The 21138-nt window shown below is 35.4% G+C and overlaps 1 protein-coding gene across 8 annotated transcripts in view; it reads left to right on the forward strand.

The window, feature by feature from the left end:
* Positions 1-21138, forward strand: part of trc (Serine/threonine-protein kinase tricornered) — a 158743-nt gene that overhangs the window by 130563 nt on the left and 7042 nt on the right. For 7 of the 8 annotated variants that reach the window (XM_065368352.1, XM_065368355.1, XM_065368359.1 and 4 more), the window contains 7 exons: positions 9351-9489; positions 14103-14277; positions 15024-15188; positions 19307-19467; positions 19648-19787; positions 19988-20176; positions 20281-20601. In XM_065368352.1, coding sequence (XP_065224424.1) covers positions 9351-9489; positions 14103-14277; positions 15024-15188; positions 19307-19467; positions 19648-19787; positions 19988-20176; positions 20281-20601 — 1290 coding nt within the window. Of the gene's footprint in view, positions 1-2431; positions 2719-9350; positions 9490-14102; positions 14278-15023; positions 15189-19306; positions 19468-19647; positions 19788-19987; positions 20177-20280; positions 20602-21138 lie in introns of those variants that run through there. The other variant, XM_065368357.1, reaches the window with a different exon arrangement.

Raw genomic sequence — 21138 nt, forward strand, 5'->3', positions numbered from 1 at the left:
TGGGACACCGGGTATATGAAATATCAGGGTGTCCACAGGTCTGGAAAACCTGGAAAACCTGGAAAAGTCAGGGAATTTGGTCGGTCTGGAAAAGTCAGGGAAAAGTCAGGGAATTTCGTAATTTTCACGCTAAATCCCTGGAATTTTGAAAAAACGATCAATTGAAAATTCTGAATAAGGACCTGTGATGAAAGAAAAACACTGTTTTTCACTTCTCGAAATGCAAATTTTCAAAAGCTTTTGCTCTCGCTTCGCTCGGGCTTCTTTTCTTTTTCAAAGGCAACATAAAAATTTCTAGATTATAAAAATCAAGTTTATATGCCAAAAAATGAACTCCTCACGAAAAAAACATCGTTCTTAAGCATCTCGAAATACAGTACATACAAATTTACAAGAGCTTTCGCCCTCGCTTGGGCCTGTTCTGTTTTATTTTTCAAAATCAACTTCCTTCAAAAAAAAACATAATTCAAATATTCTAAAATTTTAAAAGCCAAAAAAAAGCTACTCGTCCTCACATAAAAAAACCTCGTTTTTATGACTCTCGAAACTCAAATTCTCAGAAGCTTCCACCCTCGCTTCGCTCGAGCCTGTTCTCTTTTCTTTATCAAGAGTAAACTTCTTTCAAAAAAACATCCATTCCAATATTAAAATTTAAAAAACCAAAAAATAAACACCCTTCGCATTCAAACAAAAAAGAAAAAACTCGTTTTTAGGCATCTTGAAATGAAAATTTTCGAAAGTTCTCGCCCTCGCTTCGCTCGGGCCAATTTGTCTCTCATTTTAAAATGGACAAATTTCACATTTTGAGGCCTTCAAAAATCAAAAAAAGAAAAGAAAAATTTTCCTAAGTTATATGAATACATAGGTATTTTATCAATTGGCCAAACTTGATGCATGTTTTATTTATTTTTAATTAGAAAAGTTAATAATCAAAGTTAAGCTGTTTATTATATCCAAGATGTATCCAGTTCGAAGAGAAGCTTATGAAAAAAATTACCCCCCCCCCCAAAAAATTTTTTTTTTTAAATTAAAGTACGGGGTGAGCATAGAAAATTGAGAAAAATGGTCTGGAAAAATGGAAAAATTGGTCTGGAAAACCTGGAAAAGTCAGGGAAAATCATTTCCAAAAATGAGTGGACACCCTGAATATGCACCGTCTTCCAATGGATTAATATTTCAAAGTCACGATATCGGCGGAACCGTAGCTCACGGCGGAGAGCTGATCGACCTTCGATTTAAAGAAATAGTCCCATTCTCACTGACCACCGTTGCCACGTGCGAATTCCTATAATGCCCAATTGCCTAAACTTACGAATAATAATCGTGTGTGAATTTCGAAGAAAGAAAAAAGAGCTATTGTAGCAAACAGCCATGTTCGATTTTTTAGTATAGGAAACTTTCAAAGGAACTTGTAAGACTTGTTGTGACTATGGAAATGTATCAGAAACTTTCAAATTTGAGGTGCAAAAGTTGCTTTAGGCAAGATAATTAGAATAAAATTGAGGAAGGAAGCGGATTTTGAAAGATTCGTATCCTGTGGTTTAAAATAATTGAAATTGGATCAGCTGGTGAGATCGTGGTACTGATTTTTTGCTGATTTTGCGATATCACCTTTAGCTTTCTCATCAGTTGACATTATGTACAGTCATGTCATTTCACTTTTTTTTTGTTTTTTTTTTTTTTACCGAAATGACTATGATGAAAATGTGGTCCAAGATGACGAAGAGGGGGAGTAAATTAGGTCATTTTTGTTCGTTTCATCGAGACTCGAGAGTTTGAAATTTGAACATTGTGTTTTCTTTGGAATGTACTACATATTTCTTGCTCGGAATGCAAATATGCCATGTGTGTGTTTTTTCCATATCGCGTTATTACGGGCTTGGGGTTATTTACGTAATTTAGCCTTGGTTTCTTTATCTCTTTTCGCGATATACGATACTACGCTATCGACTTGGCGTTTTTCCTTTCCGTTGACGATAAATAATGAAAAAAAAAAAACATACGACTAACTGGCGCTTGGCATGGCCGGCGAAAGCATAACCGATGTTTATGGTAATCGATTCGAATCGAGAAAGTACTACAGTTATTGGGCGGATGACCGCAGAAACAGAAACCAAAGCAGCTGGAATTTTTGCCCATGTCCATGTGTCCGAGATCATGAGATGAAGAAACAATGCCACTATAGCCCACTACATTACATGGCGAGGCACAGGAGGCTCAGAGATGAAAAAAGCGGGAATATATTTCTGTTAGAACAAGTCGTGGACCGAAATACGCGCTCTAACGTCAATGGTCATTGGTCAGCCCGTCAGGCAGTGCAACTGGAACTGGAACCGGCTCTCGACCTGTCTATTAAGACTCGTAGAAGTAGCGGTGGTCGTGTTCGTGTAACGTGTAACGCGTTCTTTATCAGTCGATTACTCGATTAGTAGTTCGTAGTTTGTGCTGCGAGTTGGTCTGGTGTTGGGTTAATGGAAAGTGCTCGTTATGATGATCGTGGTCGTCGATGTGATGTGATGTGTGATCTGTGATGATGTGAGATATTGTGCCTCCAATTGTTAAATTACTAATTAGTGTTGGTGATTGAATTTTTATAAAATTTCATTCGAGTGTAATTATTAGACCTTTATTTGGGGCATGCTTTCTAGCTTTCTTCTTCGTGTTATCACCAAAAAATTGAAAACTTCAACGAAATGGTTCTAAAATTTTCATCACGTGGTACGTATGCATCGAATGTTGCATTTTTTTTCACGAAAATTGACAATTTATCTACTTGTGAAAGACGTAGGCATATTTCCAGGACGTAATTTACAGAGGGATTTCGATACCTTAGAGCTTCAGTTGCAGCTGGATAGAATAAAAAACTCCAGATTTGTGAGGAGGACTCTCTAATTTGGACTTTGAGTGATCGATATTATTACTCGATGATGTTCAACGTTCGATTTTTAGAGACGTAGACTACAGAATCTTACCTTATCGAATTTTGAAAATTCACTTCCAAATAAAACAGTTTTTTTCGACTTGGAGTTTACAAATCTCTAAATGACCGATATCTAAAAACTTCGCAGTTTTTTCCCATTCTAATTCATGGTGAAAAAAAAAATGAAGAATGAGCTACCTCCATAGGCTATCTTACGACGCGACGACATTTTAAAAATACACCTACTTATTCGTCGTGTAGCGTGTACGCCACGGCCGATTACAAAGCAAGCTTTCTGGCTTGGCACACTTTTCGAATACTCAGTTCAGTGGTTCGTAAAACGTGTCTAAAGTACACGTGGTCGGCTGGTCTGGTCGCTCGACGCTCGTGAACATCCGCGTTGTGTGCGAAAAAAAGTGTGTATGGAAATGTGGGTGTTTGTTTGTCGATGAGTGTTCAACTTTCAAGTTTCATGCGAGAGAGAAAAGAAAAATGAATTGCTCCTGTACATGTACACTGTACAGTCCATTTTTTTTTTATCGAGTTGTTATCGTTACACAAGATTGAAAAGAAAACCGTTTAGTTTCCATAATAAATAAATCGATAAGCTATTGCAGCAGCTGTTGCTTATCTTTCGAGACTACTATACTATTATAGCTGTTCTGTGTCTGTCAGTGATGCTATCTTTATCTATTTCTCGTAATCAATTGGGTCAAAGTGTTGCTGCTGATGCTGATTAGCTTTCCTTATATGGGTAAACATTTGTGAACGTTCTAAAAACTGAAATTTCACTTATTATTAGGGAGGTATTCCAAGGAGAACATTTTTTGAACTGGACTAACTTGAATCCGAAGAATATGCGAAAATACATCACAATAGTCAGAATTCCACGAGCTGAACTGCATTTTTCAAATTCTTGATGAATTTTTGAAAATCGTACTAAAAATGGCGGTAAATCTAAATTTTACCAAATTGATCTATTTAGTATGTATTCTTATTTTTGACCCCCCCCCTCCCCTGAAGCATTTGGAAACTGTTTCGAATCGTTTTTAGCAGTTCTGGAGCCTCTTATAGCAGATTTTTGAAAGTTGCAATTTCCACAAAATCTTTACCCAATGAAGATTCATATTGAGCTAAAATTTATTTTATACTCTGATTTCAACATGCTGAGTGGATTGGAGGTGGTTTCAAATCGTTCTGGAGCCTTGGAAAATCTTTTCGTTTGATTTTTTATGGACCCAAAACTGCTAATTACATCAGAAATGATCATAAATACTTTTTTTTTAAATATTAATGTTCGAGAGCTGTTGCTCTCGCTTCGATCTTTGCTTATGGTTTTCTTTTCTAAAATTATTCGAAAATTATCGTTTAAATAATTAGAAAATGCCAACGACTAGCAAAATCAACTTCTCGCATAAAAAATAATGCTACGAGTATTCAAGTTTCGATTAATGAATTTTCAAAAACTCTGTCCTTCGGTTCGCCGAGTTCAATTTCAGTTTCTTGTTCAAAATTTAAATTTACCTACTGAAAAATAATTTTCAAATTTTAAACATGCCAGAGCCAGTGACAACGAAATCATTTTCTGACATCAAAAATTATCAGGGGGGGTGTGTGTTTTTGTTGGCTCTAATCCGTTTTTGAAAAATTCATCAAAAATCAAAAAAATCACCTCAGCATTTAAAATTTTGCCTGATGATGTATTTTTGCAAGTTCCTTCCATTTAGTTTTTTGGCAGTTAGAATATTTCGCTCGTTGGGTAGTTTTAGCTCTCATAGTCCGGCATATGACAATAGGAATAATTGCACCACCCCCCCCCCCCGCCGATCCTCCGGGACAAGTTTTTTCTTAAAGGGGACATCCTAAGGAACATTTTAAAGCAAACTTGCCCAAAAAAAGTTGCCCTTACTTACAAAATGGCGGCCATTTTGATTGACAGGTCAGCCGAAATCGCAGATTTTACGTTTCAACATAAGACTTGCACAAAATTTTTCAAATTTTACAAAGGTAGATCGAAAGATCATGCAAAAATTTATCACCTGTCAAAATTTCAAGTGCTAAAGTGCGTTTTTCAATTTTTGGTGAATTTTTGAAAATCGAATTTAGGCCAAAAATGAGGGAAAAAATCAAAATTTTACCAAATTGATAAAGAAAGCTGAAATTTGGGATATACCCTATTTTCGACATCCCAAATCGATTGGAAACTGTTTCAAAGCGTTTTGAGCAGTTCTGGAGCCTCCAGCAGATTTTTGAAACTCGAAATTCCCACAAAATTCCATCAAATTGGAGTTGTAATGCTAAAATTTATTCTTAACACTAATTTCAATACGCTACGAAGTACTTCAGGTAAATTTCAAGTCATTTTAGAGCCTCCAGCGACTTTTTTGAAAATTACTGGAGCCTCCAGTAGATTTTTGAAACTTGAAATTTCCCAAAATTTCATCAAACTGAGATGGAGAGTCGAAATTCATTCTGCAAACGTATTTCAATACTCTACGAAGTTGACTGCTGGTGGATTTCAAGTCGTTTTGGAACCTCCAGCGACTTTTTGCAAGGTTGTATGGCGTTTTTTTTTGGAAAATTGAAATTTCCTAAAAGTAGCTGGAAGCTTCAAAACCATTTGAAACCACCATGTAGTCTGCGAAGTAACTTTCAGCTTGCCAACTCCATTTGATAAATTAATGTTGGGGAAATTTAAAGTTTCAAAAATCTGCTGGAGGCTTCAGTTATTTAAAAGTCGCTGGAGGCCCTAAAATGACTTGAACCCACCTTGAGTCGCCTTCAGAGGGTGTTAAAATTGAAGTGTAGAGTAAATTTCAGATTTCCATCTCCATTAAATTTGATGAAATTTTGTGAAAATTTAAAGTTTCAAAAATCTGCTGGAGGCTCCAGTAATTTTTAAAAAAGTTACTGGAGGCCCTAAAAGGACTTGAATCCACCGGAAGTCGTCTTCAGAGGGTGTTAAATTGGAGTGTAGAGTAAATTTCAGCTTTCCATCTCTATTAGATGAAATTTTGTGAAAATTTAAAGTTTCAAAAATCTGCTGGAGGCTTCAGGTATTTTCAAAAAGTCGCTGGAGGCTCCAAAACGACTTGAAATTCATTTGGAGTACTTCGTAGCGTATTGCAATTAGTTTTTAGAATAAAGTTTAGCTTTACAAGTCCAATTTGATGGAATTTTGTGGGAATTTCGAGTTTCAAAAATCTGCTAAAGGCTCCAGAACTGCTCAAGACGGGTTGAAACCGTTTCCAATCGACTTGGCTGGTCGAATATAGGGTAGGTATATCTCAAATTTCAGCTTTCTTGGTCAATTTGGTAAAATTTTGATTTTCCCCTCATTTTTGGCCTTAGTTGGATTTTCAAAAATTCACCAAAAATTGAAAAACGCACTTTAGCTCTTGAAATTTTGACAGGTGATAAATTTTTACATGATCTTTCGATCTACCTTTGTAAGGTTTGAAAAATTTCGTGCAAGCCCTATTTTGAAACGCAAAATCTGCGATTTCGGCTGACCTGTCAATCAAAATGGCCGCCATTTTGTAAGTAACGGCAACTTTTTTTGGGCAAGTTTGCATTAAAATGTTCCTTAGGATGTCCCCTTTAAGAAAAGAGTTATCCCGGAGGATCGATGGGTGGGGGGGGTGCAATTACTCCTATTGTCATATGCCGGGCTATCAATTTACAATAAAAATTGACAAAAAAAAATCTCAAACATTTAGGATTGTAAATTACCTACGTTAATTGTTAAGTGGTGATAAAAATTGAAAATTTCAATAGATTTTGGGTATTTCTGGCAACACTGCCGTGGTCTGGCATCGGCATCTAGCATTTAGCATCATCATTCGTCAATGAGCACCACACTGAAGAGGGGAGGGTAGAGGAAGAGATAGAGGAGAGTGACCCGATGATATTCCGCGAAATCGGTATACAGCTATACACGTTTGTTTCAAGCGACTGTTCAGGAATTTCTTGTTGCTGCGAATGATGTAATCAAAATGGGCTTTCCCATACTACACATGTTTATTTTATAGTACACTTCTCGTACACGTATCTATGTGTATGTGTACATTAATTTATCGGTCGGTGTTTTCCACTTAATTAGCTCTCTAATTTGTTGTTTCGAGCGATTTGATATCTCCTCTCGCCTTTTCTACCCCCCCCCCCCCTGTTGGTAAATATTCGTCAGATCTGATTCTGATTATTGCGGGTTTTTATTGGAAAATTCTATTAGTGGAATTTTTTTTCTCGTAACATACTTTACTGCGTATAATTTCTCTTGAATATCATTTTTTTGATTGCGTGGTGTTTTATTCATGGAAAGAAGAAAGAATGAATGTGAAGAGAGGTGGTGAGAGGGGAGTTCAATTTATGTATTCTCGATATTCAAAAATTCGTGTTTTTTTTCTTTCTTAAAAAATATAGGAAATTTTGAAAAAAATATTAATGTAGGGAGAATCCAATTTGTATTCAAAAGTGCGAACATTTCAGCGAAGAGTGGAGGGGGGGGGGTGTTGGCGAATTCGATTCTTTTCACCGTGTTGGATTTTAACGCGAGTCGAATTGATTCGTTTTCATTTTCACAAGTACATACTTATATAGTCGCAGCATCCTTCTGTCAGCATTGAAACGAATCAACTACCTACGCGATAGAGATAAATAAATTTTTCGATGAAAGAAATACGAAGCGAACTTGACGTATGAAATTTTTTTTTTTCTCTAGAATTGATAAGAAGTGCTCAACTGTGACTAGATAAACTTTGAAATGAGTCACGCCGATGCAACGAACAGTGCTACCGGTATAATATCACGTCGTATTGAAAGTATGCAGCATAATTTACTTATATTTTACGCCATCGTGATGAAGAGCTGGAGCTCTGCTTTGCTCTTACATACTAGTGTGTCTATGTAGTCCAGTCAAATTCGAGTACAGAATCAAAAATGGCAGTGCATAAAGTACGAATATTTTTTGTGTGATGATCGGCCTTCTCCGTCCTTTGTTGAATATGAATAGATTAGGTTTACCTACTCGTATTTGAATTGCGTGCAGAGAAAAATGGCGTATGTTGAATGTTGATGCGGATAGTGTTGCGAATTCCTAAAACAAATTGTAACGTGCCTCGGGGAATAAGAATTTTTCATGATGGCTGAACTTGGTTATTGGCTACCGGCTAGTATATACCATACTCTCGTTCTATTCTAGGTATGTAGTAGGTACAGTCAGTGGTAGCATAGTATACTCGTCGTACATTTATGTGTACTGCACGTATTTGCAATTAGTGCGAAGTTATACTGAAACTATACGGTATATAGACGGTAGTACGGTGTACGCCCTTGTTTAGCAATTTAGACTAGAAAATGGCATAACAGTGGCGGCTAAACTGGCGTGTGTATTTCGCGTAATTATTTAATTACATGTTATATCAATTAAAAAATGTGCAAAATAACGTACTACGTACAATGTGGGCAGGCAAAGTTACGGTACCGGGTACCTATACCTACATATCTATATCACATGATGGTGTAATTTTCCACATACCAGAACTTCGAGTCTCCTGAGTCGTGAGCAAACATTTTCAGAATTTTTATGTTGAACTCTTGATTAAGAAAATTGCCCTTGAGAGTTTTTTTTTCTCTCAAAAGAAGAGCATTGGGGAGATACGAAAAAACGTCCCTTGGTCCCACTATTTTGGTCCCCTCAAAAAAAATATGAAATAGGTAAATCGAAATCTCTCTCTCTTTCTCTAAAAAAAAATGGTCAGAATTCTAAATAACCCCTTCAAACAAATATCAGGTTTCGGACCCACCCCCCTCCCCACCCGATAACATTTTTGATTTCTTTTTCAACTTCGAGAGTCCTTTCTCGTCAAAACGTCACTAATAAGTAAATATAGAGATTATTATTACGAATAATAATTTTTCTCATTTACAAAGTCAACTTGGATTGACTAATTATCGCAGTGTCGAGTTAATGCGTTGATCATTGACCAGTGTGAATAGAATGAGCTCTGCCTAGTTGCGTTGAGGAAATACGAATAGGCTGCTTGGTAATTATTGTGTCAGTGGAGCATACGAACATGCCGCCCACGTACCTCTACGTATATATATAGAATACGTGTATAGATGTACCTACTACCTACCTATCCTCTATCTACACGATACATGTGCACTTATTACTTCTATGCCTCTCGCTAATGGTTTATGAACGTCGATAGATGTGATATGTAATGTAATGTACCTTAATACGTATATCTATATACTCGTATTAGGTCTACGAACTCGTTGCTCGTGAGCTCTTACGAGTACGAATACGAATGTAGATCAAATTATCGTAAATTGATTTGATTTCTGATTATTTTACGTGTACGATTACCTATATCGATTGCCTAAGTACAGTATTTGATGGTTTTTTTTTCTTTCTGTCTGTTTGCAGCCGGCGTATTGGAGATGACAGGATGTGAAAGTACTATCAGATTTAGCGGTCATACATTAGATAAAGCTACCAAAGCCAAAGTTATTTTGGAAAATTATTATAGTAATTTAGTAACGCAGCATTTAGAACGTAAACAAAGGTGAGTACACGTAGAATTTACTAGTTTTATTGTAACTATGAAATAAAAAATTAAATTAAAAAAATCTAGTCAGCTAAGCCAAAATGTGCGTAGCTTTAGCCAAGATTATACCTCCTAGTACGGAGAGATAAGGATACCGAATAGGTATATTGATGGATAGTGTTAATGAATACGTGTGATTTCGTATTGAAAATTGTGAAATTTTAATAAAATTTGGGAAAATTCTGTGAAAATTTCGTATAAAATTGTTCTAACATTAAAATTATTTCAAATCACCAAAAACTGATGAAATTCCAGGAAAGTTTGCAAAAATGGGGAGAATTGCATAAAACATGCCTAAGAACATATTGAAATTATATGACAACTCAAAAGTGTCATTTAAACCATTAAAAATCACCAAAAACTGATAAAAATGGTGAAAACCCCTTTAAAACACAAAAATTATTAGGTATGTAATTCAAACATCCAAAAATTAAAGAGATCTTTATGAAAAATTCGCGAATTTTTTTAAAAAATTGCATATGTAATATAATGTTGTTGAAGCAAAAAACAAAAAAAAAACAAAAACATTGAAATTATTAAAAATTACAAAAAAAACGGATAAAAAATCATGGATATTATATAAAAAATCGTGAAAACATGTTGAAAATGATCATTTTAAAGCATTAAAATCATCGAAAAATACCAAAAAGTGATGAAATTTCGATTAAAATGACATATAAAAACGTAAAAAAGCGTTAAATTCATTTTATTCTGCCAAAGATTGAGGAAATTCGATCACAATCTGGTAAAATTGATAAAAAATTGCGCGTGGAACGTTTTTAAAAAATGTTAGAAATGGCATAAAAACATTAATATTTATTCAAAATCACCTTAAACTGATCAAATTTCAGCCCAATTTAGCAAAGTGGCAACAATTTTTTTTTTTTTTTTTTACAAAAAATTCCACCAAGTCTTACATTTTTTAAAAAATTCTATAAAAATCCCGTTTTTTTTGCCAGAAATTGACAAAAGTATCACTCTACCAGAAAGTCCAGCTTTTTCTAAAATTGTCTGTCTTTTTAGTTTTTTTTTTTTTTTAAATTTCGCTTTTTAGCAAAATTGCTGAAGTTTTATTTTTTTTTCAAGAATTACGTACTTAACAGAATAGTCTCGCTTTTTTGCCACTAATTGCCTATACCAAAAGTCATGCTTTTTGCTAAAATTGTCAAAGTCTTGATTTTTGCCACAAATCGTCAACAGCTCTCGTTTTTTCAAAAATGACAATAACTTTTGCTCGTTAGCAAAATGGCTGAAGATTTCCTTTTTTTTTTACAAAAAATTCCAAAAAATTGCACTAAAGTTATTTTTTTTTGCCTGAAATTGCAAAAATGCTTATCTACTTTTGTATAATTTTTCCAACTCCTCTTTATTAAAAACAAAACGTTGCAAAATAGTCCAATATTTTAAAATTGAAAACGAGAACATTAATTCAATTTGAAATGTACTTGATCAGAAATTAGTCGGGGAGCCCACTTAAGAATGAATTGCACCCCCCGCCCCCGTCGATCCTCTGGGGCAACATTTTTTTATAAAGGGAGAGTCCTAAGGAACATTTCTAGCCCTTGTACTCAAAAAAAGAGTGGCCCTACTTACAAAATGGCGGCCATTTTGATTGACAGGTCAGCCCGATCAGCTGAAATCGCAGATTTTGCGTTCCAACATATTAGGATTTGCACATTTCAAACTGTACAAAAGTAGATCGAAAGATCAAGCAAAAATTTATCACCTGTCAACATTTCAAGTGCTAAAGTGCGTATTTCGATTTTTGGTGAATTTTTGAAAATCAAATTTAGGCCAAAAATGAGGGGAAAAAATCAAAATTTTTCCAAATTGACCAAGAAAGCTGAAATTTGGGATACACCCTATTTTCGACATGCCAAATCGATTGGAAACTGTTTCAAACCGTTTTGAGCAGTTCTGGAGCCTCCAGCAGATTTTTGAAACTCGAAATTCATACAAAATTTCATCAAATGGAGTTGAATAGCCGAAATTTACTCTGCAAACTAATTTCAATACGCTACGAAGCAACTGCAGGGGGATTTCAAGTCGTTTTGGAGCCTCCAGTGACTTTTCGAGAGGTCATGTGGTGTTTTTGGAAAATTGAAATTTCCAAAAAGTAGCTGGAAGCTTCAAAATCATTTAACACCATTTGAAACCACCATGCAGTTGACTTCATATCGTATTGAAATTAGTTTGCGAAGTAAATTTCAGCTTGCCAACTCCATTTTGTAAAATGTTGCGGGAATTTCAAGATTCAAAAATCTACTGGAGGCTCCAGTAATTTTCAAAAAGTCGTTGGATGCTCCAAAATGAATGGAACCCACTTGAAGTCGTCTTCAGGGGATCTTCAAATTGGAGTGTAGAGTAAATTTCAGCTTTCCTTCCATCGCCATTTGATGAAATTTTGTGAAAATTTAAAGTTTCAAAAATCTGATGGATGCTCCAGGAATTATCAAAAAGTCGCCGGAGGCTCCAAAACGACTTGAAATTCCCTACAGTACTTCGTAGCGCATTGAAATTAGTGTGCAGAATGAATTTCAGCTTTCCTACTCCATTTTGATGAAATTTTGTGGGAATTTCGAGTTTCAAAAATCCGTTGGAGGCTCCAGAACTACTCAAAACGGTTTGAAACAGTTTCCAATCGATTTGGCATGTCGAAAATAAGGTGTATCCCAAATTTCAGCTTTCTTGGTCAATTTGGTAAAACTTTGATTTTTTCCCCTCATTTTTGACCTAAATTTGATTTTCAAAAATTCACCAAAAATCGAAAAACGCACTTTAGCACTTGAAATTTTGACATGTGATAAATTTTTGCTTGATCTTTCGATCTGCCTTTGTACAGTTTGAAAATTTTTGTGCAAATCGTATGTTGGAACGCAAAATCTGCGATTTCGGCTGACTTGTCAATCAAAATTCAATTTTTTGGAGCTTTTTTGGGTACTAAAATTACTTTTTATAAAATAATCGAGCTCGAGTGCTGCTCAGTTATAATTCAATTCTACCTTCAACTATGCTGTTGTGAAAGTAATGAATTCTATTGTACACCCAGTCGAGTATTGTAATATCCATTTTCTGGTTTTGTATCCCTATTATGAAATTGGTAAACTGCATGCGTGATAATATCGGTCAAGAGTCTCGGAACTCCGGATCAAAAAAGGTCATCTCGATTACGTTATTTTTCTCGCTAATTATCCGTTCCTAACCCTATACCTCGTACTCGTACATATTTGAATGGCTAGTGACGGAACCAATAAAATACTTCCTCGACTTTTCCCTTCTTTTGAGTGCCTTATCGAGTCGAGTGATTATCATCAGTGGGAACTGGGAACTATTGGCGAACAAACGGTATTGTAATTCTAGTAATAAAAATAATAGTATATACGAGGTTATCCTTATTTGGCTAATGGATTGTTTTCGCTGTTCGGTGCTCGGTGCTCGTACTTGTATTTTGCCTCTGCAGTCTGCTCAGCGTGTTTCTCTCTAATCACGATCTAATTTACTCTACGTAATACGTATACGAGTACAATTTGAACTTATTGCCGGGTAATTACCTCTTAGTTACTATAACGTCTCGGATAAAAGAAGGAGCACGAGGAATAAAGCATGGCAACTTTGTTATAGTACTTGCTAAATGCACGGTCAGTTTTTTTTGTCGATCATGCAACGACTAAAAGTAGTATTATAGGAGGAAATTAGTCGTGTTTTTCAGCGAGCTTCGCGATCTAGCTAATTATGTATTGGTATATGTAGGTGAATTTTTACAGTTTGATTTCGTTGATTGGGTGTACTGTACGTGTACGCGCGTGATCGATCAGATGACCCTGCCTGAGGGAGAGATACCCGTTTGAAATGTATTTGCGAGAGGAATCCACGGATTGGACGTGTAGATTTCTCCCTCAGCATTGATCGGATTGAATCGAGTTCCGTCAGCTTTGGTTTCAATGACGTGTTGAGCTCGTAGAGAGGCAGACAGAACGTGAGAGGAATTGATGAGGGAAAGAAAAAGTACCAAAAAATTGTGAAATTGGATCGAAATTGAATTTTTTTTAATTTGGGAGGGAGAATTTTTAAAATTTTTGATTGAATTTTTCCAATTTTTCAGTTTGGGAAAAATTCTCCAAGGGCGTGCGAACGATATAATTTAAAATTCCGAATAAAATAGCGATTTACGTGATTTTTCTGGCTGTTTGTAAATTGACGGGTACGCGAGTTTATTGCCATATTTTATATAATGATATACTCGTAGCTTACGTATTAACGACCGGATTTTAATAAACGACAATGGAAGGGGCGAGAGGCGAGGGGCGCTTCATATATCGTCAAATTAATCGAACGAAAGCGTCGACTGCAGGCGAAGACTCGGATCCACAAGGCACAAGCCACATCCGGGTCAGCGGGTCGCCGAGCTTCGTGCACACTTGACGTTGACAATGAGGAAATTTTCGATGATTCTCTTTATTATTTATTGTACGTCTATGTGTACTGGATACTCGTATTACGTGCTTATGACGACGATGGTCGATGACGTGTGTAATGGTGTAATAATGGCAAATGTTGTTATTGTTTCGCAGGTTAGCCAAATTAGAAGAATCGTTGAAAGATGAAAGCCTATCAGAAACGGAAAAGGAGGAGAAAAGGCAGCAGCACGCACAAAAAGAAACTGAGTTCCTAAGATTAAAACGATCCAGACTGGGAGTCGATGATTTTGAACCACTCAAAGTCATAGGCAGAGGAGCGTTCGGCGAAGTAAGTTTTCTACACATATACCTACCTAGTTACCCTATCGTCAGTACGTCTACGTACATTCCACGTGCTCGAAAAGTTACTCGAAAAGCGATGAAAAAAAAACACATACTCGAGTAATGAAAGTATACGACTGCATCTACAAATAAAAGTTGCGTTTGCATAATATATATAATTCGCAATATACGAGTACGAATAGGTAGAGGTACCTTACGATACGAGTATATTACGAATGCTCCGCGTACTGCGCTGCGTTGATATATTTTCATTTCAAAACTAACGTAAGCTCGCCTGCTCGCCTTTTGAAATATTTCTCGCAAAAGACTCATCATCAGAATAACGAAACAAATTTTTCCATCGCCAAGAATTCACACTCGTCGCGTCGCATCGCATCGCTCGCTCATCGTTGATGTCTGTGAATTTTTCATGCATACCAGACTCTAATGTTTAAAGCGGACTCGTATGTATACTCGTAAATTTAATCACGAACATGAGACAAATTTCGACTTTCGACGCAATGGGTGTAATCGAATGTGATGCGAAGCGTATTCGTCAAAATTGTTTTCTACTCTATTTTTTGTTTTTCGCATTTTTTTGTATTTTCAAAGCGATACATTTTTCGACTAACAAACAAATAAACGAGACGACGTAGAATGTACGTAGGTACTCGTACAACGAGCATTTATACCTAATCTAATATGGAATTTTAACATCGTGACGTAATAATGAATTTTTTCTTCGATTTTCAGGTTAGATTAGTCCAAAAGAAAGATACCGGACATGTTTACGCTATGAAAATTTTAAGAAAGGCCGATATGCTGGAGAAAGAGCAAATAGCCCATGTACGAGCCGAAAGAGATGTTTTAGTCGAAGCCGATCACCAATGGGTGGTCAAAATGTATTATAGTTTTCAGGTAAAGCATTCTAATTCATTAACTCCAAAAATAACCTTCAGGGCGACGTTTTACTGTGTTTCTGCAAATCGGCCCCTAAGTTGACCTTTTTTCCAAAAAACAACCCCTCACTTTCCTGCTTAAATTTGCCTAGGAAGGGAAATAGCTATACCAACTAACAGAAAAATTTTTGAATTGACTGTTCGATGTTAATAAATCGAAAAACCACATGAAAGTACATCACAAGCCAAAAATTAAATTTCAAAAATTGGTGAGTATTTTTCTACTTTTTGGCAAATTTTTGAAAATCAAATTTTTCAATAATGTGGAGGGAATCCTAATTATATTCAATTGAAGATTGTTATGCACCTTGTTTTCGACCCCCCCCCCCTCAAACAATTAAAAGCAGTTTCGAACCGTTTTGAGCAGTTTCAAAATTCCCAGCAAATTTTTAGAAATCCACATTTTTGAGAAAAAAAATTTCATAAAATCTTTCAAAATGGACTTAAGCACCTATAAAAGGGTCTGGGGCATTGGAAAAATTGTGTGTTATCGGTCACGTGGGTTAGTAATGACTAGAGCTCGGATTTTTATGATTTGTCATATTTTCATTCATCACAGAAGATCGCGCATATCCTATGGATTTTTGTGAATCATACAATTCTGAGTAAAATAAGCCCAACTTGTTAGCGCATATTTTGCATATTTTAGACATTTTAACCGCATATTTGTCATATTTTGGCCATTTTTTCCATTTTTAAGTCATATTTTGGAAATTTTGGCTAAAAAATTCTTTTTTGATATAGGTTTTTTCATAAAAAATAGAAAAACTTGAATAAAAATTTAAAAAAATGATTCAAAAATTTTTTTCCCACCACGTTGTGGCGATTTGTATGTTAACCTACATTTGTTTATCAAAAGTGAAATTTGAGACTTTGACCTCTTTTTTTGAATTTCTTAATTTTCTAGCCTTCCCTTCGACTTTGAAATGAAAAATCCTTTCTATAGATACCCATATTGATGTTGCATAAAAGTGCATATTTTGATGGATAAGGGGCATATTTTGTCACAATTTGATCAAAATAAATGCATATTTTATGCCCATAAAATGATTTTTTCAGCGCATAAAAATCCGAGCTCTAGTAATGACCATAAATCGCGTTTATACGTGCTGAAGTCAATTTTGACGATTTTTATGGCACTTTTTGAACATTTGAAATTTTTTGAAATAGGTACAGCTTCATGTTTTAGAACGATTTGAAACCGCCTCTAATCGACTCAGCGTGTTGATATAAAGGTACAAAACAAAGTTCCATCATCCGACTTAATTGAGTAAAATTTGTTGGGAATTTTAGTTTCAAAAATCGGTTGGAGCTTCGGAACTGCTCAAGTCGATTGGAATTCGTTTCCAGTCAATTTCAGCGGGGAAGGGCGGTAGTTGAAAGTAAGGTACATACCATCTCACAGCTGTCCTTATTATTTTAGTAAAATTTGGATTTTTCCCATTTTTGCCTAGGATTTGATTTTCAAAAATTCGTCAAAAATCTAAAATTACACTTCGATGTTTGGATATTTCCGCATTTTTAAGCAATTTTTTTCGTGTTTCAGTATTTTTTCAAAATTTTGGTAAGATTTTCGAAATTTTATCGTTTTTTTTTTCTTTCAAAAAAGCACCACTAAGGAAAAATTCCGAAACATATTCAGAAAAAAAAATATATCAAAAATGAATAATTATTGGATTTTGATATTTTCAGAATTTAGGAGTGAATTAACGAAAAAAACAGGCTTTTATATTATTCTGCTCGAAAAATGCTTTCTTTAGATACCCATGTAGATTTTGCATTTTTTTTTTTTTTTTTTTTTTTTTTTTTGAAAGTGAAGTGTAATTTTATAGAAATTATCGAAAATGCAATGAAAATTCATAAAATATTGCGAAAAGTGGATTTTAGATCTACAAAATTTTTAATGTTCAAGTAGCGAATTGTTTGTTGGAAATTATGAAAACTTTCTAGAAAAATGCTGAAGGATTGTCGAAAATTGAGAAAAAGCTCACAAAACACCATCAAAATTTGGTAAAATTTTCAAAAATTTGATATCATTTTTATGAAAACTTGACCAACCTTGTTTGAAAATCGTTGAAAATGAAGTACATAAAAATAATGAAAGTTCGTTGGGAATCAAGAAATTTATTAACTTAAGTGTGAAAGGGTAAATTGATGCAAAAATTCATTCGAAAATATTGCCTTGACTTTACCTAGAAAATTTTCAAAATCAGCAGCATAATCGCAAGCATTCCTCAAAAAATTGATGGAAAATTGATTTATCGATTTTTGATTAATTTTTAAAAATTCGAAATGGCGATTTTCCAAACTTAAATTTTTTAAAAATATTTTACGAGAATCAACTACAAATATTTGTATGTTAAGGTGGCCCTTATGACGTATTGTTTGTCGTGAACAGTATTTTACGTTTTTTTTTTTTTTTTCACTTCCGTCTTTATATAAGTCAAGTTATTGGGTTTTCATGGATAAACATTTTCAAACATTCGAGAAAAGGTAATTGTTCAGAAAAAACCTTCCTTTACTCCCCCCCCCCCCCACGATGTTCTGGTCTCATTGTATGGAGTTTCCCATCAACGTACCATTTGGGAAACCTAGAGGAAGTTTTTTTTCCAAAATAATGAGCTATTCAGATTAAGAGTCTCAATCAGAAATTTTAAAAAAATGAGCCATTCAGATTCAGAATCTGATTGTGAATCAGAAACAAAAATCTTGGAAGGCCTTATTATTATTCAATGTTTTGATTTCTTAAACATTTTTCCTGATGTGTTGTGTTGGTGTTCTTTTTGATGATTGAAAATGTTTGCCTAGTTATTTGGAAGCATTCTGACTAAAAATTGAGAATTTTCAAAAAAAAAATTGAACTTTCGGTCTTTCTATTTTTTTATATTTTCCATTTGGTTGGGTCTTTATGCGAGGGCATTTACATTGTTTGGTGGGGGGGGGGGGGGCTGAGAAAGTTTTTTCTTGGAGGAAGGTGTTATTCTGAAGAATTTTGACTAGAAATAAAAAATTACCAAAAATGTTCACAAACTTCAATTTTTGATTTTTTTTTAATTTCATCAAATGGGAGGGGGGAGTGCTTTTCCGATTGAGATCAACATTCTTCGAAGAAGTGAGGGAAGTTTTGCTCGAAAATGGAATTATCTGAAAGAATTCCGACGCAGAAATAAATTTTTTTTGGATAAATTAATTTTTTCGGCTGTGAGGGGGGGGGGGGGGAGCACAACCTCTTTCTGGAGATGTGTGAAAAAATCAAAAAATTGTGAATATTTTCTCATAAAATTCAGAAAGTTTACGAGTTGTAAAGGCAAAAATCGACACTTCAAAATGTAAGCCACCTTAAACTACACATCTAATATTGGAGGAAGTCGGGGGGGGGGGGGTAAAGTTTTCAAAATTTCATCGGCGGCGATTTTTCCGAATTAATTCAATTACAAATTTTTTCTGTTGTTTTTTAGTCTAGGATCATGAAAAAAAAAACTAATAAGTATATCTGAATTTCTGGGCATTCAATTGGATACAGTTTTTGGGAATTTTCATTACAAAATAATTTCAGTCGATTTACGATGCTGAAAGGGAGGAAGGGGGGAATTCGCGAATCTCAACGACCAGGGCAATGTCCCGACTGCTCTTATGTTAGGTTGGTGTAGCTACAAGTCTGTCTTATAGGTCATCAACCACTCTGATAAACTCGTGTTTGCGTTGAATTACTCGAGAAATGTTGTCGATGAGTAGTTGAAAATATGCGGTGTTATTAAATCGATTATCTGGAGTAATTTGCTGCGGTGATGTTGAAAAATTCAAAAGCACAATGTCGAATACGTAAACGTATACATCAACAAAAGCACGTAAAGTTCTGCTTTCTTACCCCCCGCCCTCCCGGTGTTGCCCTATGCCCTCGAATGTTGAATAACACGATAGCTATTGATTGAAAAAGTTTTTCGTAAAAAGTTGAGCGACGATGTGAAGTGGGTACTGGGTACTGGGTAGGGTAGATTATTTATAATATGTGATATTTTTTTTTTACTTTTTAGAAAACTAATACTAATCGAAGTACGTTTTATTTGTCGAATACAGGATCCAATTAATTTATATTTGATAATGGAATTTTTACCCGGTGGCGATATGATGACGTTGCTAATGAAGAAAGATACGCTAAGTGAAGAATGTACACAGTTTTATATCGCCGAAACTGCTCTAGCTATAGATTCGATACATAAATTAGGATTTATTCACAGGTACGTTCGGTTTAATAGTATTGTTTTTATTTTTTTTAAAGATTTGATTGTACTGGTATGTGAGGAGTGAGGCGAGAGAAGGGTAAAGGCAGCTGAAAGTGTAGGGTTAAAAAGACGAACCATAATTAACGCGAGCGTGTGTGTGTGTGTTTTTTTTTCTGTTGCATTTGGTGGCCGCAGGGATATCAAACCAGACAATTTATTATTGGATGCTCGGGGCCATATAAAGCTATCGGATTTCGGTCTTTGTACCGGATTGAAGAAGTCTCATCGAACTGATTTTTACAGAGATCTCAGTCAAGCGAAACCGTCGGATTTTAGTAAGTATTTTACGTATAATAGTCAAATTCACGTAGTCGTACACGTTGAAAATCAAGTGTATGTACTTTGGTACCTACTCGTACGTCTGGTCGTGTTCGTATCTCGATCAACGTGATTTTTTGACGCTATATAGCTGAAATAATACGCTTATTTAGAGCCAGAATAAACTGAAGTATGTTTTTTTTTTGCGCCCCAACATGTTCGACAGCCAGCAGCCTAATGGATAGTAAAAGACGAGCGGAGAGCTGGAAGAAAAATAGAAGAGCTTTGGCGTACAGCACGGTCGGTACGCCCGATTATATCGCTCCCGAAGTATTCCTACAAACTGGTTACGGACCGGCTTGCGATTGGTGGAGTTTGGGCGTCATTATGTACGAAATGTTGATAGGTAAATAATAATTGACGAAACCTATTTAAGTGTATTTTTTTTTTTTGGTTGTTGCTAATTCGATGTACGATTGTAATAATTATTTGCACGTGTGTGCTCGGCAGGTTATCCGCCATTTTGCAGTGAAAATCCTCAAGAAACGTATCGCAAAGTGATGAACTGGCGCGAAACGCTTACCTTCCCGCCGGAAATTCCAATTAGCGAAGAAGCCAAAGAAGTAACCATGAGGTTCTGCGCCGAATGTGATCGACGTCTGGGCAGTATGAAAGGAGTCGACGATTTAAAAGGCCCCGGTGCTCCGGCTTTCTTCAGGGGTGTCGATTGGGAGCATATACGCGAACGTCCTGCTGCCATTCCGGTGCAGGTCAAGTCTATCGATGATACGTCCAACTTCGACGATTTCCCCGACGTCAAGCTAGAAATACGTAAGCGGTTGATTTTTACTTTTGTATCGGGATTTCTCGATCACCTCCTCCCCTCGTACATCCGGGCCGAAAACAAAACTTTTTTCGTGGTAATTTGGAATGTTTCATTCGAAATCTGTGGGGATTTTTTTCAAATTTGTGAATCCATTCGACAGTTTTAAATGTTCATTCGCAAAAGTCGATCCCCTACCCTCTTGAAAAAAATCTCCCTTGACTTCTTAGAAAATGTTCGTTCTTCATGTGCCTCCAGAGAAATTGATCAATAGTTTTAAATTTTCAATTTTTTCCTCAGAAATTTGTTTATTCGAAAATTTTTGAAAATGTTCTCCCTAGTTTGTTTTTTTGTTTTCAACTTGAAGAAGCTCTGAACTGTGAGATCAAAATTGTTCGAGGATCAAAAAGAGGCATTTTCTTTGAAATACGTGAGCTCATGTGGAAAAATTCTAACGCAATCATAATTGAGAATTTTTCATAAAAATTATCACGTCCATTTTTCTCGATTTGTTTCTTTTTTCGGACGTTAGATAAGGAAAATAA

This window comes from Planococcus citri, chromosome 5 (genome assembly GCF_950023065.1).
Source record: "Planococcus citri chromosome 5, ihPlaCitr1.1, whole genome shotgun sequence".
NCBI classification, from domain to species: Eukaryota; Metazoa; Arthropoda; class Insecta; order Hemiptera; family Pseudococcidae; genus Planococcus; species Planococcus citri.